The sequence below is a fragment of the Culicoides brevitarsis genome, chromosome 3 (assembly GCF_036172545.1).
Source record: "Culicoides brevitarsis isolate CSIRO-B50_1 chromosome 3, AGI_CSIRO_Cbre_v1, whole genome shotgun sequence".
Taxonomy (NCBI): Eukaryota; Metazoa; Arthropoda; class Insecta; order Diptera; family Ceratopogonidae; genus Culicoides; species Culicoides brevitarsis.
The window spans coordinates 28,580,056-28,595,722 of NC_087087.1; the positions used below are offsets into that span (position 1 = coordinate 28,580,056).

The 15,667-nt window shown below is 26.2% G+C and overlaps 1 protein-coding gene across 1 annotated transcript; it reads left to right on the plus strand.

The window, feature by feature from the left end:
* Nucleotides 1-109: 109 nt before the first annotated feature.
* LOC134835471 (nose resistant to fluoxetine protein 6-like) lies at nt 110-14,856 on the plus strand. Its single transcript, XM_063850349.1, has 9 exons — nt 110-494; nt 9,529-9,728; nt 10,884-11,062; nt 12,221-12,360; nt 12,449-12,767; nt 13,567-13,929; nt 13,988-14,113; nt 14,169-14,517; nt 14,581-14,856. Exons 1-9 carry the CDS (start codon nt 110-112, stop codon nt 14,812-14,814), a joined length of 2,295 nt encoding a protein of 764 aa, XP_063706419.1. The 3' UTR covers nt 14,815-14,856.
* The last annotated feature ends 811 nt before the right edge of the window (nt 14,857-15,667 follow it).

Below are 15,667 nucleotides of genomic sequence, written 5' to 3' on the forward strand. Positions count from 1 at the left end.
TGAAAATAAACAAACCAAAACGACTTCTAGAATGTCAAATATTTGTAATCGTTAAATAAAAATTGTTTGTTTAAAAAAAAAATATTTAAAATCCACACAAAAAAAAACAATGAAAATATTATTATTATTTTTTGGTGTGACGTTTTGTGTTTTTGTTGCCACAAACGGCAACTCGGAACTCGATCAGGTCATCCGAATTCCGCCAAATCACGTGCAAGACAACAAATTGCTGGTGCACGAAGAAGAAGAAGAACGCGCGAACAAAAGTGACCCAGGTTATGATGAAATTAGTGATGTGACGGATAAAAGTGAAAGGCAGGTCACACGCGACGCACAAAATCGCAGTAAAACAACGATAAATGCCCGCCTCGACGACGATCGTGTACTTTCAATTCTTGCGGAGGCACTTCGCGTAATTAAGACAACGAAATGTTACAAAGACCTCAATTACACAATCGACGCGATACGGCAACGAAAGTCATGGGCGATCGCAAGTAAGTTTTTTTTTCTAAAAAAAAAATTTGAAGAATGAAAAAAGTGTGAAATTTTAATCAAAAAATCAATCAATAGTTCAAAAAATTTTAAACAATGCGTAATCGGTGAAGTAAAAGGGTTTTGCATACAAAAACATTAAATGACCGCGCAACGTGTAATTTTCGTTAAGTACGATGCTGTTACATAAAAAAAGTAACAGTGAGATAAAAGTGGACCGAATTTTGAGTGTACAGTAGACGGTGCGTAAAACAGGTCAGATGCAATTGAAAGTGATTTGTTTTTTTTTTGACGTACGAAAAAAAAAATATGAACATCAAATAGTGACTTTTCACCTTGGAGAGACAATATAATTAAATAATTCAGTGAAAATTGATTAAAAAATAACAAACAATGATCGCATCACTCAATTTATTTATAATTTATAATAAAAACGAACTTTACCATGGATGCAATTAAATGTTGTTCAAATAAACGAAATGAATTTTCCCAATTTTTAACGATAAACAAAGCGATGTCGGTTTTTCGGTGTAACAATAAAAGTTGGAATTAAATCAATTATTTATCACAAAAAAAAATAAAATAAAAATTAAACAAAGTGAATTGATATCGACTGAGAAATTCAATTATTTTTTCATATATCCATGAAATCCATAAAAAGGATGTGGTCAATTTTTTTTTTGTAATAAAAAAAATATTTATTAAAAAAAAATTACAATGCACCGAAATATTTCCTGCTATTTGTAAAATTAAATATTTTTTATTTACAAAATACCGGTCACCGAGTGTGTAAAATTCCATGCGCGTTCAAATGAGTTTTGTGAGTAAAATAACTCAATTACCATACTAATAATACGATGCCGGGGAAGGGAATTTTGCATGCATGTCTTGTCTCATGTGAGTTTATCTAAGCCGGCGTGGTAATGATCAATCAGATATCGTTTAGTGTCGAGAATTGTCTTGATTTGCGTCACTGTTTTTTAATGTCTTTGGAGTAATTAAGTGATTTTTCTGTGGAAGAAGGTTTGGGATGACGGTTGAAAAAAACCGCAATAGAAAAAAAAATTTTAAAGATGAAAAATGTGTCACTTCTTGTATGAATGTAAGTCTTTTTTTAAGAATTTTTAATAAATTATTAGATTTAAAAAAAAATAAAATATAAATTGTAAGTTATAAAAATAAGTTTAGTTTAATTTAGCTTTTAGTTATATTTTTTTCTAATTTATTGGAAAAAAAATAATTAATTTTAATCGATGATTCATTAAAAATTTTATGACTTTACTAAGGTTTTTACGTTTATGGGAATAAAGTTACCTGTTTGGTAGTTTTAATTGTCGCTTAAAAAAATTTAATTAAATGTTAAAAAATTATTTTTCGCTTAAGATTATATCTACAGCGGTTTCATTGACTTTAAAATTGTTTAAATTTAGAAAAAAAAATTATTTAAATATCTGTCTACAAATTAACTTGACAAAAATTGACAAATTTGACTAAAAATGGTCAAAAAATTTTTTCTTTTAATTTTGCATGGAGAAAGTTCAATAAAATATTGGTAGAAAATTAATTAATTAAAATAATTTCAAATTAAATTAAAATATTTTATTCAAAAAAAGAAGAAGAAAATTAATTAATTAAAATTATTTAATTAAAAATAATTAAATTAGATAATAAAAAAATATATTGAAAAAATTAAGTGAAAAAATAAAAAAAAAATAAAAATTTGAAAGAAAATTTTAAAGTATCATAATAAATTTGTAAATTAAAATCTAAACAAAATTAATTTTTGTTTCCTTAAAAAAAATAAAAAGAAGGACGTTTAATTGAACCTTGTATCAAATCCCACAGCTTAGAGATTTTACTTGAAGTTCAAACACTTGAAAAATATTTTATTTTAATTTCAATCAAATATTTAAGTGTTCAATAAAAAATTTATTTATAAGAAGAAATTTAATTATTAATTTTCTCTTAATTTAAAGTATTACTAAAATTTTAAAAAAATATTATTAGTTGAGTTTTTTTAATTTTTATTTTTATATATTTTTTTTTAAATAAATAAATAAATATAAATTTTATATTTATTTTAAATTGTTTATTTTTTTTATATTTTTTATTTTATTTTTATTTAAAAACTTGAATGAAAAATTACCATTTTCATTTTAAAAAAATTTAATTATTATTATTCAGGTTGAAGCACATAAAAGATGAAAAAGCGAGATTTGCATAAGATTTTTTTTATATTCATAGAATAATGTAACGAGAAATTTTAATTAGTTTTTTTTTTCTTAAAAACTTTATCAACTTATAAAATTAATCTGCGACAGAATAAAAAAATAATTATTGAAAATTAAAAAAGAAAAATATTTTTTTTGAAATTATTTAAATATGTTCAACAATATTCCATAAAATTTAAGATTTTCATAAAATTTTTGATAATTTTTAAATTAATTAAAAATTAAATAATTTTTTTTCAATTTTAAATAATTCTTATTCTGTTACAGATTAATTTTATAAATTAATGAAGTCTTTTTTTTTAGAAAGAAACAAATTAACATTTCTCGTTACACTGTTCTATGAATTTTAAAAAAATTCTCATGCTAATCTCGTTCTTTCATCTTTCATGCCCTTCAACCTGACTACAATTCAAAAAAAAAAATTGTCACGCTCTGTTCTCAAAACTGCATAAATTAGTGCTATTTTGCATTAATATTTCCTCCGTTTGTTATTTTTTCTGTGTATTTTTATTTTTGTGTAAACAACGCGCACGACAATAAAAACAAAAGTTGCAATATTTTTCTCTCTTGTAAATAATGTGTCAAATCTACGTCAGCGTGCTACAAACTGGTTTGCAATAAAAGTAAAACCACGTTACACTTTGCAACGGTAATTCATTCATTCAATTATTAAAATCCACTATTAATTGCTCTATTCTACATTTTCCGACGCGCATTCCCATAAATAAAATATGAGAATTAATAGTTGTCGCGATATTGATCATTTTATGGGTTTTTTTCCATCGCCAAGTGGGGTTAGAACAATGCAAGATTTTTATCGGGCAGCGCCAAATGGTCCGTGCAACTGTTCAAATGTCACCAACATGTCGTTCTCGGTCGTATCTTTTGCCATTTATGTAAATTTTTGCATGCCATTCACTTTTTTTTTACTGTACGTCTCGATGCAGTTACGGCATATTTTGACCAAAAAAAAGTGTACCAAGTGCATCGTGTCGACTACACACAACTTTCAAGGACGGTCATCGTATTTGATGTCGTTTTGAGTGTAAAATCGCCATATAAATTGGAAACGTTAAGTGCTGTCAGTTCATCGAACGATCGGAAATAATCGCATGTTTAAAGTAATCAATAAAATCAATTGAATGAACGAAAGACAACTAAATCAATAAAATATCGAACAAAAAAAAGAAAAAGGAGAACTAATTAAATAAAAGAGAAACAGTTATCGAATTTCCATAATTACCTTCATTAATGCTGATCCATGACATGCGAGACAAGAGTTAACTGCGTGAAATTGTTATTGTTAATAATAACATCATCATAAAAAAAATACAAAAAAAATAATAAAACATGAAGTGGTCTGTTAACTTTATACGAATTTTTATGATTCCATCAATCAATCATTTCGTTCCTTTTGGCTAAATTTTTGCTGCCCGAAAATTGCTGAATATTTACGATGCATAGACGCCATGTAATGATGAGTTTTGCTTTATTTGTTACGAGATGATTATTAGAAAAGCCATTCAATGAGGGGGAGATTTTTTTCTTGTGGACCAGCAAAAAGTTGAACATGAAATTGATTTTTCGGTTCGAAAGGATTTTATGACAAAGAAAGAAAATGTTTCAAGTTTTTATTGAATTTAAATATTTTTTTTTATTTAATTTTTTTAATGGTTTAGAAAAAATTTGAATTAGCAAAGAAGCGATTTTCAAATTTTTTAACGGTCAAATTTTTTGAATTGATTTTTTTAAATTTTTGTTTTGAATTTTCTTAATGGGAAATAAAAGAATATTTTATTTAAAAATGAAAAGCTTTAAGAATTTAAAGTCAGTTTAAATTTGCTTTTAAAAATAATTCAAAAATATTATCAATTAGATTTATTTTTAAACTTACTGGTCAAAATTTAGTAAAAGAATATAAAATCTTTTTATTTAAGCTTAAAAGATGAAAACTTAATTAATTTTGTTTGAACTTAAGGATTTTAAGTCGAGATACTTAAGAAAATTAAAAATATGAAAATTTCTCAATTTTAGTTTGAAATGAGCTAATTTGTTCATTTTTGATAAAAATTGAGATCTTTTTATACATTTTTGGTATTTTGATATGTCAGAACTCGATTTAAAATCCTTAAGTTCAAACAAAAAAAATTTAAGTTTTCATCTCTTAAGTTTAAGTAAAAAGATTTTAGATTCTTGAATCTATAAAAACTTAAAAACTTAAGAAAAAATTTTCTTAAATTTTTAAAAATTTAGTTAAAGTTAAAGAATTAAAAACTCAAAGTAATTTTTTTCAGTCCTTTTTTAATTTAAGGATTTAAAAATTAATAATTTTTGTTAAGTAAAACAAATTTAATGAATTAAAAAGAAAAATTAAGTCAAAAATCGTTAAGTTTTTATTAAATTTAAGAAAATTATTAGTTAAAAACTAAAAAAGTTAAAGCTAAAAAATTAAAATTAATCACTTTGTTTAACGTCCAATTTTGCTAAAATATTCGAAAAAAAATCGTAAGTCATTTTTTTCCTATTGACCTATCTTCTAAATAAAACAATTATGCAGCACAATTTATGTCTGAAGAGATCTCCACAAAAAAAAATTAAGTCATAAACACACTTGTAACTTGTAAAAATTTTCGATGAGTCACCAGAGTCAGCATTTTTTTCTGTGTGAAATTGAAGCCAATTGATTCTAAGCTTTAAAAAAATTCAGGTCAGCTTAAAGCCAAAAATTAATTTAATCAACGAAATTTGATTAATTTTTTTTTTCTTAAATAAATTTTACCACAAAAAAATTATATTTTTTATAAAACTTTTAACAAATTTTAATTGAAAAGAAAACAAACACTTATTTACGAAAATTATTTTCATTTAACATTAAAAGCATATCAATTGAAAACGGTTGATAAATTGAGAAATTGCGTTCAAAAACCCCTTCAAGTGCAATTTGAATGATGCTGAAATGATGTTTTTCATTAAATTACAATTTAAAATAAACTTCCATTTCAAGTATCATCGAAAGTATTTTAGCAAACGAAAACACGACGAAAATTCATAAATAAATAAATAAATAGTGCAGCAAAAACTCAATGATTTATATTTTGATAAGTAATATCGATCCCAACAATTAATTTTGCGACTCGTGAATTTATTGAAAAAGCATTTGTTGGCAAAATTTTATTATTATTTATTACAACTAATTTCAACAGAACTGAACTTTTAATTAGCTTTTTTATACTAAAAATAGAACATATTGTTAAAGTCAATTCTGAATAACTGAAACAAAATTTTTAATTAACCAGATTTTTGCATTTTTGTGCAATTCATAGAAAAAGTTATTATTTTATGCATTTTGGGTGAGATTTATTTTATGTGAGACGAAAATTTTTTTTAACATTATTTGTTGTGTTTAATAGCATTAAACAAGATAATCATTATTAAAAATAATTAAAAAATAAAAATAATAAATATTATGAGAAAAAATTACAAAGAACGAAAATGCTCGCAGGAAATTATTGCGAGGTTGCCTTTTTAGATAATTTTAGCAAAATGCAAAGAAAATGATGGAACTCGCTCGTGTATAAAATTAAAAGAAAACAAGAGTCACGAGTTGTTTTTAATGTCTTTGATCAAAGACAAATGTGGAACAGACACGTGGAGGTTTCGAGGAAATTAAATATCATTAGGCTAAATTTGCTCTTTAATTCTCTGACGCAAATTGTGTTTAATCGTGTTTAGAGCAATTATTGTTTGTAAAAAGACATGAATTGCGCTTAGAGGTTACAATTTAAAAATTTTACATAATTTTATTAAATTTATTTTTTTTTTAAATAAAATTTAAATATAAAATAATATGATGAAAAAATTTAGGCCTTCTTTCCTGGTTACATTGATCTGTCATTAATTTGAGTATTTGCCAACCTTGGTTTATAAAAGGCATTTTCATCGTAAAAGTAATTAAATCCAGAAATTGATAAAAAAAATTGTTGATGGAGTTCAATGCTCTTTAAACGTTTTAGTTTTAATAATTAAAAAAAATAATTCATTTAAATTTAGTTTTAAAAATATATAAATTTAACAATTAAAAATATTTTTTAAAGAATCTTAAAATTGAAAAATGTAGGTAAAAATAAAATTCTTCTAACATTAAAATTTGGAAAATATAAAAAAATAATGTTTTTAATAATTTTTAAACGCTTAACTTTAAAATTATAAGAAAAATAAATTAAAAAAAAAAGTTTATTTCTGCACAAAAAAATTTAAAAAAAATATTTAAAAAAATTAGAATAAGTAAAAAATAATTAATAATAAATATTTAATTAAAATTTTTATTTAAATAAAAATATTTATTTAATTTAATTTTATTTATTAATTATTTTTTTAGTAATATTTTTTTTTTTTTTTAATTTTTTTAATTATTTTTATTTAATTAATTATTTAATTTTTTGATTCTTTTGTTTTATTTTAATTACCTATATTTTATTATTATTCAATTATTTTTATTTTTTCCTCATTTCTCATTTTCCTTTCACAATTACATGGCACAAAAAATTTTGAAACATATTTTCCAATTCGCTCATTTTGCACCATTGCAATTGCTAATTAACCTATTTTTGGCGATAAATAGTTCATTGTGACATATGCGATTAAATCAACCATTTGCTATAAAATCGACTCAGCACAATAATTAGAATTTGTTGGAAAATTTGTCAAAAACAGCTAATACCATGCTCAAACGTTGAATTTTTAATTGTTCCAACCTGTCAAATTGAATATTAACAAATTTTTCATTTTTCGTCGCATTATCAAACACTTTAATCGGCTAATGTTGGAAATTTTCACGTGTGCACCGTTGTCAGATGGAAAATTTCCCATATAAATGTCGCTAACACGACGACGTCTGTGCTGTGGCAATTAAAAATAAATATCACACAGAAAAACATATACTTTGCAATAATTACATATTATTTAAAATTAATTGAGTTCTTGTTCGGACACCGAGTGCTATATAATAAAATTTGCTGTCGCATTATCGTGCATGTGAAACATAAAATCAGTGGCAAATTCAGGTGTCAAACTAACCTACTGAGAGGTATTTGCAGGTCAAGATTGATTGCATTGAAAATTGCGCGTGTGTCGATACAAAAAAAAAATCGTTTACAAATGTGCAATTATAGGTGAGCGATATTATGATTTTTTTTTGTGCGAAAGCGAAAACGGTTTTGACTTTGAAAACGCATTTCAAGTTCAAGTTTTCATGGAAAATTTTCTCGAAATTCCGTAAAAGGGAAAATATTTTTGGAATTTTTCATGCATTTTTTTCGATTCTTTAGAAGTTTCGATTCGGTTTCGATTTTGTAGTTAAATAATTTCATAATTATTGATGCATTATATAATTAATATTGAATTTCATGGTGAGCTGGTAGAATAATGTTGCTGCGTTGAAAAAGAATTTAAAATGAGAGCGTAAAAATGTTAGAATGTGTTAATTTTAAATATTTTGCGGCGTATGTGTTTGTAATTAAATATAACATTTTTATTGTGAATTGGAATCAAAAATTTAAAATATGCATTGGGATTAAAAAAAATTAAATAAATGAGCATTAGGATTAAAAATTTAAAAATTTGCTTTGGGATCAAAAAAAAAATAAATATAAAATGTGCATTGGGATTAAAAAATTAAAAATTTGCATTGGGTTTAAAAAATAAATAAATGTGCATTGGGATTAAAAAATTAAAAAATTTGCATTGGGTTTAAAAAATAAATAAATAAATAAATGTGCATTGGGATTATAAAATTGCATTGGAATTAAAAAATAAAAAATTTGCATTGGGATTAAAAAACAAAAATTGCATTGAGATTTAAAAAATAATAAATAAATGTGCATTGGGATTAAAAAATTAAAAATATGCATTGGGATTAAAAAATTAAAAATATGCATTGGGATTAAAAAATTGAAAATTTGCATTGGGATAAAAAAATAAATAAATGTGCATTGGGATTAAAAAATTAAAAATTTGCATTGGGATCAAAAAAAAAAATAAATAAATGTGCATTGGGATTAAAAAATTAAAATTTTACATTGAAATTAAGGCTCCCAAAAAAATATCCGAATATTTGGAACTAAAAAAATTTGCATTAGTTGAAAGACCAAAATTTCGGCATTTTCTGATGATTTTTTCAATTTTTTTTCAAATTTTATCAAATTTTTGAATTGAACTTTACTTTAATCTGTTAAAGGCTCAGAAAAAAATAATAATACACATAAATTGTGCATTGGGATTAAAAAATTAAAAATTTGACAATTTTCAGTGGATTTGAGGGTAAGGCATAAAAAATAAAAGTGCTTGCATTGGGATTAAAAAAATTTTTTCGATTATTAGGCCTAAATAAAAAAAATTCAAAAAATCTCATTGGGATGAACTGAAAATTAAAAAATTGATAATAAATAAATGTGCATTGGGTTTATAAAGTTTGCTTATTCTATAATATTTTTTTAATAAGATTATTTGAATACCAAAAATGAAAGTATCTGAACTCTAATTCTAAATATCAAAATTTGAAATAATTTGAATACTTTTTAATTGAATAAGGCAAAAAAAGTATTAATTTGTCTAAATTTAACCATTTTGGTTGTGAAAACTAGTGAAAATGTTTATCAAATAACCGAACCGGATATCCGGTTATTGAAAATAAAATTTGCCGGTTAATTGGGAGCCTTAATTGAAATTAAAAATTTGCATTGGAGTGAAAATTAAAAATCTATTTTTTTGCAAATTTTGACTCAATTTCTTCATTTTTCTTTTTCAGTGTACGACGCTTCCGTAAAGATCCCCGTTGGCATCGAATACGGCAACATCTGGCAATTTGGCAACTTTGACGAATGCATGGGAATCAAGACAAATCCCGAAGTCGATGGCATCCACATCAAACCAAAATACTGCTTGGCTGACATTGAATACGAAATTTCCGATATTGCGCGCGAAAATGTCGTTTCAAAGAGATCAAAAGTGAGTTGGTCCATTAATTAAGAACAAAAAAAAAAATATTTGACTGAAAAATTATTCATTATTTATTGATTTTACACTCGCACGAATCGATTGCATTTCGGTAGCAGGCAAAACTATTTAAAATGTTTATTGAAAAACGTTTAAAATTTGCAGTGTGCGGCTTTTAAATATCCATTAGTGGGTCTCTCGGAGATAAATAGCTGTAATGCTCCATTAAGTAGCGTTCTATGTGCCATATATCTCTTTCTCATCGCGTTTGAATATTAAATTTTTTTTATTTTTTGCATTACATGAGCTATCGAGTGTATGCATGTAGACGACCTTCACCTCAATAAATATATCATGATGCATTTCAGCTGCACTGGATATATTGCAGGCAAACAAACATTAAAACGCGAAATCGTAAATATTTTGCGGATTCGTAAAAATAAAATGTTTTATCATAACCGGATATTTTTTTTTTGAGGAGGAAAGATAAAAATTTTTGCTAATGCGAAAGTGAGAAGAGTTCACTGCGGAGACATTTTTCAGGCAATTAGAAAGTTTTTCGGAACAAAAGAAGAATAAATCTAAAGTTTTTCATTGAAATTTATGTGATGATGACCATTTCTTTTCTTTTTTACTGCAATTCGAAGAAAAAAAAATCTGTTAAATCCAGGAATTGTTGTCCAAATTTTTTAAAATGTACACTGGGACAAAATTTTCAAATGTGGATTGGGATAAATTTAGAAATTGGATTAGTTTAAAATTTTGCAATAGGGAATGTGTCAAAAAAAAAAAAATAAAATGCATACTGGGGCAAAAAAAAATTTATACTGACATGAAAAGATAAAATGTTGACTGGGTTGAAAATTTCAAATGGGAAATTTCACAATATGTTAAGGGACAAAAAAAAGAAAAATGTTCACTGGGTCAAAAAAATAAAAATTGTTAACTGGGACGAAAATTTTTAATGTGCATTGGGGTAACTTCAGATATTGATGAAATTTTATAATTTAAGCTCAAATAAGAAGAAAAATTTACACTGGGTCAAAATTTGATCTTCAAAAATTGTAAAATGTTCACTAGGCTCAAAACCAATATTCAAATTTGTCGTTTTTTTTTTTTACGTAAACTTTCTACTATAATTTTTTTCATATTTTTTTCTCCTTTCAGCGAAAGAGCAACTCTACAACTGTGCACTTTGGCATCTGCACTCCGGCTTCTTGTTCGAGCAACGACATCATCTTGTTCCTGTCGCACGTCACGGGTGGCTTCGATCACATTAAAATAACTCCAAATAAGTGTCACACTAATGAAATTACCACATACACTTCCGTTGACATCGCATACGGGTAAGTTTTCGCATAAATTTTCATACAATACCTAACACGCGATAAATTTGGTTTATTTTGTCATTAAATTTATGTCTGTGTTTGTTTTGCCGTCGTCATCGTCGTAGCTCGTTGTTTCATCTTGTTTGGCGATATATTTTTTTTTTGGAAATTAATTTTTGTTTATTTTTTCATTTATTGATGGCGCGTAAATCGGGTATTTACCGTAATTTAGCAAGTCTCTTAATTTAGAAAATCGATAATTTGATTGCACTGTTTGAGGAAATGATTAGCGAAATATTTGGTGATTGATGTTTAACTTGTTAACGAAATTTGTTATGTCACAAGTGAGTTTACTGAGAGATGCTAGTTAAGTAAATATTGTATCTTTTTTTATTGCGATTTTCATAAAAAAATAATTTTAAGCAAATTCGATTTTTTTTTCAAAAATTTTAATTTATTAATTTTTCCATTTTTTTTTAATATTTTATAAATTTTTTAATATTGAATTTATTAAAATTTTTAGAAAAAAAAAATAATTTTTAATCCAATTTAAAAAATTATTAAAAATTAAATTAAAAAAAATTATTTTATAAAAAAAAATTATTTATAAATAAAATTTAAAAAAAATAAAAAATTATTTCAAATAAAATTAAAAAAAAATATTTAAAAAAAAATTAAATTAAATTAATAAATTAATTTATTTAAAAATAAAATTAATAATAATAAAGTTAATAAAAATTAATAAAATTAAAAAATATTTAAAATTTAATTAAATTAAATAAAAAAATTTTTTTTCAAATGTATTTTTTTTTTTTAACAGAATAAGAGACTAAAAAATGTGAGAACATTTAAAATGATAATTTTTGGTCAATTAATCGTTTTAAACTTCCTTCCTTTAACTGTCAACACACAAATTTATCTTAAAAACGACTTCCTCAAATGCGATCCCACGCGATTTTTTTGCTCATTCTGCATTCAAGAACAATCATTCTTCAAGCCATTCACCTGAAACGGTGTTTTTTTTTTGTTAGCAAAAATACATAAAACAACGCTCGGTATCGCAGCAATAAATTATTTTTTAAACAAAAAAAAAAAAAAAATCTGCAAGACGAAAAAAAAATCTTCCTTGTCCCGTTTTTTTCTCCATTCATGCAAAATTTTTATCTCTCTTTACAGTTGTGCAATACTATTCTTCCTCATGATGACGGTGTTCAGTACCCTTTATCACTCGTACACGATCTACAGTCGCCGCTGCAGCAACATTAAAGACTCGCGAAACACTTTCGACCTTGTCATGAAATCGTTTTCTGTCGTTGGTGAGTACAATTTCACACAAAATTCCCTTTCATTCTTTTGCATTGCATCACCTTTAAACACGACGAGAAAAAAAAATTTAACTTGCAGAAAACTTGAAGAAACTTGTGAAAGGAAGTTCGGACGAGAATGGACTTAGTTGCATAAATGGCATTAAAGCGTGTGCCATGCTGTTCATTTTGGGGGGACATGCCCTTGTTTTTATGCTCGGCGGGCCCGTACAGAATGCCGAATTTTTCGAAAGTGCCAGCAAGCAAATACAAAACGCCTTTCTCCTGAATTCGCCGCTACTTGTGGACCTGTTCCTCTTGCTGAGTGGATTCCTGTTTGCGCGCCTACTGTTGCTCGAGCTCGACAAACGAAATGGAAAGGTGAATTTCTTGGTGTTGTATGTCTTTCGATACATCAGGTATGTACTTTTAATTTAAATTTGTTTATTTTTTTTTGTTTTAAAAATATTGAGAAAAAATTTGATTTAAACTTTTCATTGGTTTTTTTAAATGGATCGTTTTACTAAAAAATTATTATTTTTTTAATTTTAAATAATTTTATTTTATTTTTTTTAGTTTAATTAAATTTAAATTTATGATTTTAATTAAAATAATTTTTATTCAATATTTAATAATAAAATTTAAATTTTTATCTTAGTTAAAAAAATTAATAATTTTAATGAATTTTTTTTTTAATTAAATTAATTTTTTTTTTATTAAAGAATTTTAAAGAATTTTTTTTTTAAATTAATAAAAATTTTGAATTTTTAAATAATTTTTGTTAATATTTAAGCATTTAATTAAAATTTTTATTTTAATTGAAAAATTAACGTTAAAAAATTTTTTTTATAAAAAAAATTATTAAAATTGAATTAAAATTTATTTAAAATTTTTGAATTTAATTAAATTGATTAAAATAATTTTTTTTTATTGACAAAAATAAAACTGAAAATTTAATCATTTTTAGGATCAACAATTTTAATGATTTTTTTAAAATTATTTTTAATTAAATAAATCATTTAAATTTAATTTTTTCAAATTAGTTTAAAGATGAATATTTAAAAATATTTTTTTTTATTTATTTTTAATATTTTTTAATTAATGAAAATATTCTTTAAAAATTTACTAATGTTTATTTTTTTTAAATCTAATTTTTTAAAAATAAAATTAAAAATAAAAAAAAAATAAAAATATTAAAAAATATTTTTCTTTTCACAGATTAACGCCCGCATACTTGGCAATAATCGGTTTGTACGCAACATGGATGCCCAAATTGGGCGACGGACCGTTATGGGATAGTCGCATGGGTCTCGAGCAGGAACGTTGTCAACTGTCGTGGTGGAAAAATTTGTTGTACATCAACAATTACGTCGGCAACGAGTCTCTGTGCATGTTCCAATCGTGGTACTTGGCTACCGATACGCAACTTTTCATCCTCGCGCCTCTCGTTGTCTACCCACTGTGGAAATGGAAACGCTTCGGTAGATTAATTCTCGGAGTTGCCGTTGCCATTACCACGCTCATTCCCTTTCTCGTAACGTATTTGAACAATTTGGATCCAACGTTGCTCGTTTTTCCAGAGTAAGAATTTTTGAATGCGTGCAATAAAGGAGATTTTAACATTTTTTCGGGGTTTTAGCGAGGTATACGACCTTTCGGCAAACGAATATTTCTTCACGACATATGGAAAAACGCACATGCGAGCGACAGCCTATGTATTCGGGATACTTGTTGGTTACATCGTGCACACGTTACAGGATAAGAAGTGAGTATCTGTCGAGATTGCGGTTCAAAATCATAATTTGGGGAATTTTTTGCAGTATTAGCATTCCGCGCGTTCTTCAGCACATTTTATGGACAATTTCGACGATAGTGGGGCTGCTGTCGATGTTTTATGTTACCGTTTATTACCACGATGGGTATCACTACACCGTACTGGAAGCTGGATTATATGCCGCTTTGCATCGTTTCGGCTGGAGTTTCGCCAATGGATGGCTCGTGCTTGCTTGTGTCATGGGATATGGCGGACCAGTGAAGAAATTCCTTTCATGTCGGGCACTAATTCCGTTTAGTCGTCTAACGTACTGTGCTTACCTGACAAACGGCTTTGTTGAGTTGTATTTGTTCTCATCGGTACGTACGGGACGTTACATGAGCATCACAAGTTTGGTAAGTTAATTAATTATTTTTTTTCCGTGCATCATATTTACCTGTTAATTTTTTGGCTTGTAGTTGGGCGATACTTTATCACACACAATCCTCACATTCCTTGCTGCCTTCATTTTGTGCCTGATGTTCGAGTCGCCCATACATGGCATCGAGAAAATTTTCATAAAACGCGCCCAAGGCACACAAGTTCCCCAAAAGCGACTTAGTTCGAAAACCGACAAAAATGCCGTTATGCATCACAGCAACAACAGTAGATGTAGTTCGTCCGAATCCGCGGAATCTGTGGAAACGGCATGACTTGTGGCGTCAAAAAATGTGTGAAAAAGTCTGAATTAAAAAAAAAAACAGGTAAAAAGTAAGATGGTAACGGGAATTAATGCCATATAAAACGTAAAAAGTAAGAATGAAGAGTTTTGCAGGAAGGAACGAAGCTAGTTTATAATTAGTTAAGAATGTAATTAAATTTTATCCTTTTGTTGTCCTTTTTCTCGTTTCTCACTATCGCTATATCTCTCACTCTTTTTAGGTTTCTTGTTGTTTATTTTCAAAGTGTGATAAAATCAGTGTCGGAAGTGTATGTGCGAAGAAATTAAGTTTCGTACTTGCCAGTGACGTACATAGAAAAAAAGTTTTTGGGGGCACAAAAGAGCAAATTTTACTTTAGAGTCAAAATTTTAAATCAAACTGGAAATTAATCTAAAATGTGTTATTTAGAAAAGTTATACTATCGACAAAACTCAAAAGTTGATTGAATAGAAAACTGATCAAGCCAATAATTACAAAGTTTACCGATGAAATACGAGACAAAATTGTGTATCTGAATAATTCTTGAAATTCAAAAATATCCTAATATCCTAATAATACCTAATTCAAATTTCGTAAACCAAAATAAAATTCCAAGAAACATGCACAGAAAGCTATTGATGATAGGCAAATAGGAAAACATATTCGTACATTTCGATGGACTTAAGGCATCTAGCAGCAGAAAACAAAAACTGAAACAGATATTGTAGTACAAGTCATCATGTTTTGTTTCATGAACTAGGCAATAATAACCTTATGAACTCAAGAGTTGGCTCAGAACATTAAAACAAAAGTTGAGAAAAAGTTAACAGGATGCCCAACAATTAATACAAATGAAAAAGGGGAT

Coding starts and splice junctions, on each gene's coding strand:
- LOC134835471 (XM_063850349.1), top strand. CDS start 110: ATGAAAATATTATTATTATTTTTTGGTGTGACGTTTTGTGTTTTTGTT. Junction 495..9,528: donor AAAGTCATGGGCGATCGCAA/GTAAGTTTTTTT, acceptor TTTCTTTTTCAG/TGTACGACGCTTCCGTAAAG. Junction 11,063..12,220: donor TCCGTTGACATCGCATACGG/GTAAGTTTTCGC, acceptor CTCTCTTTACAG/TTGTGCAATACTATTCTTCC.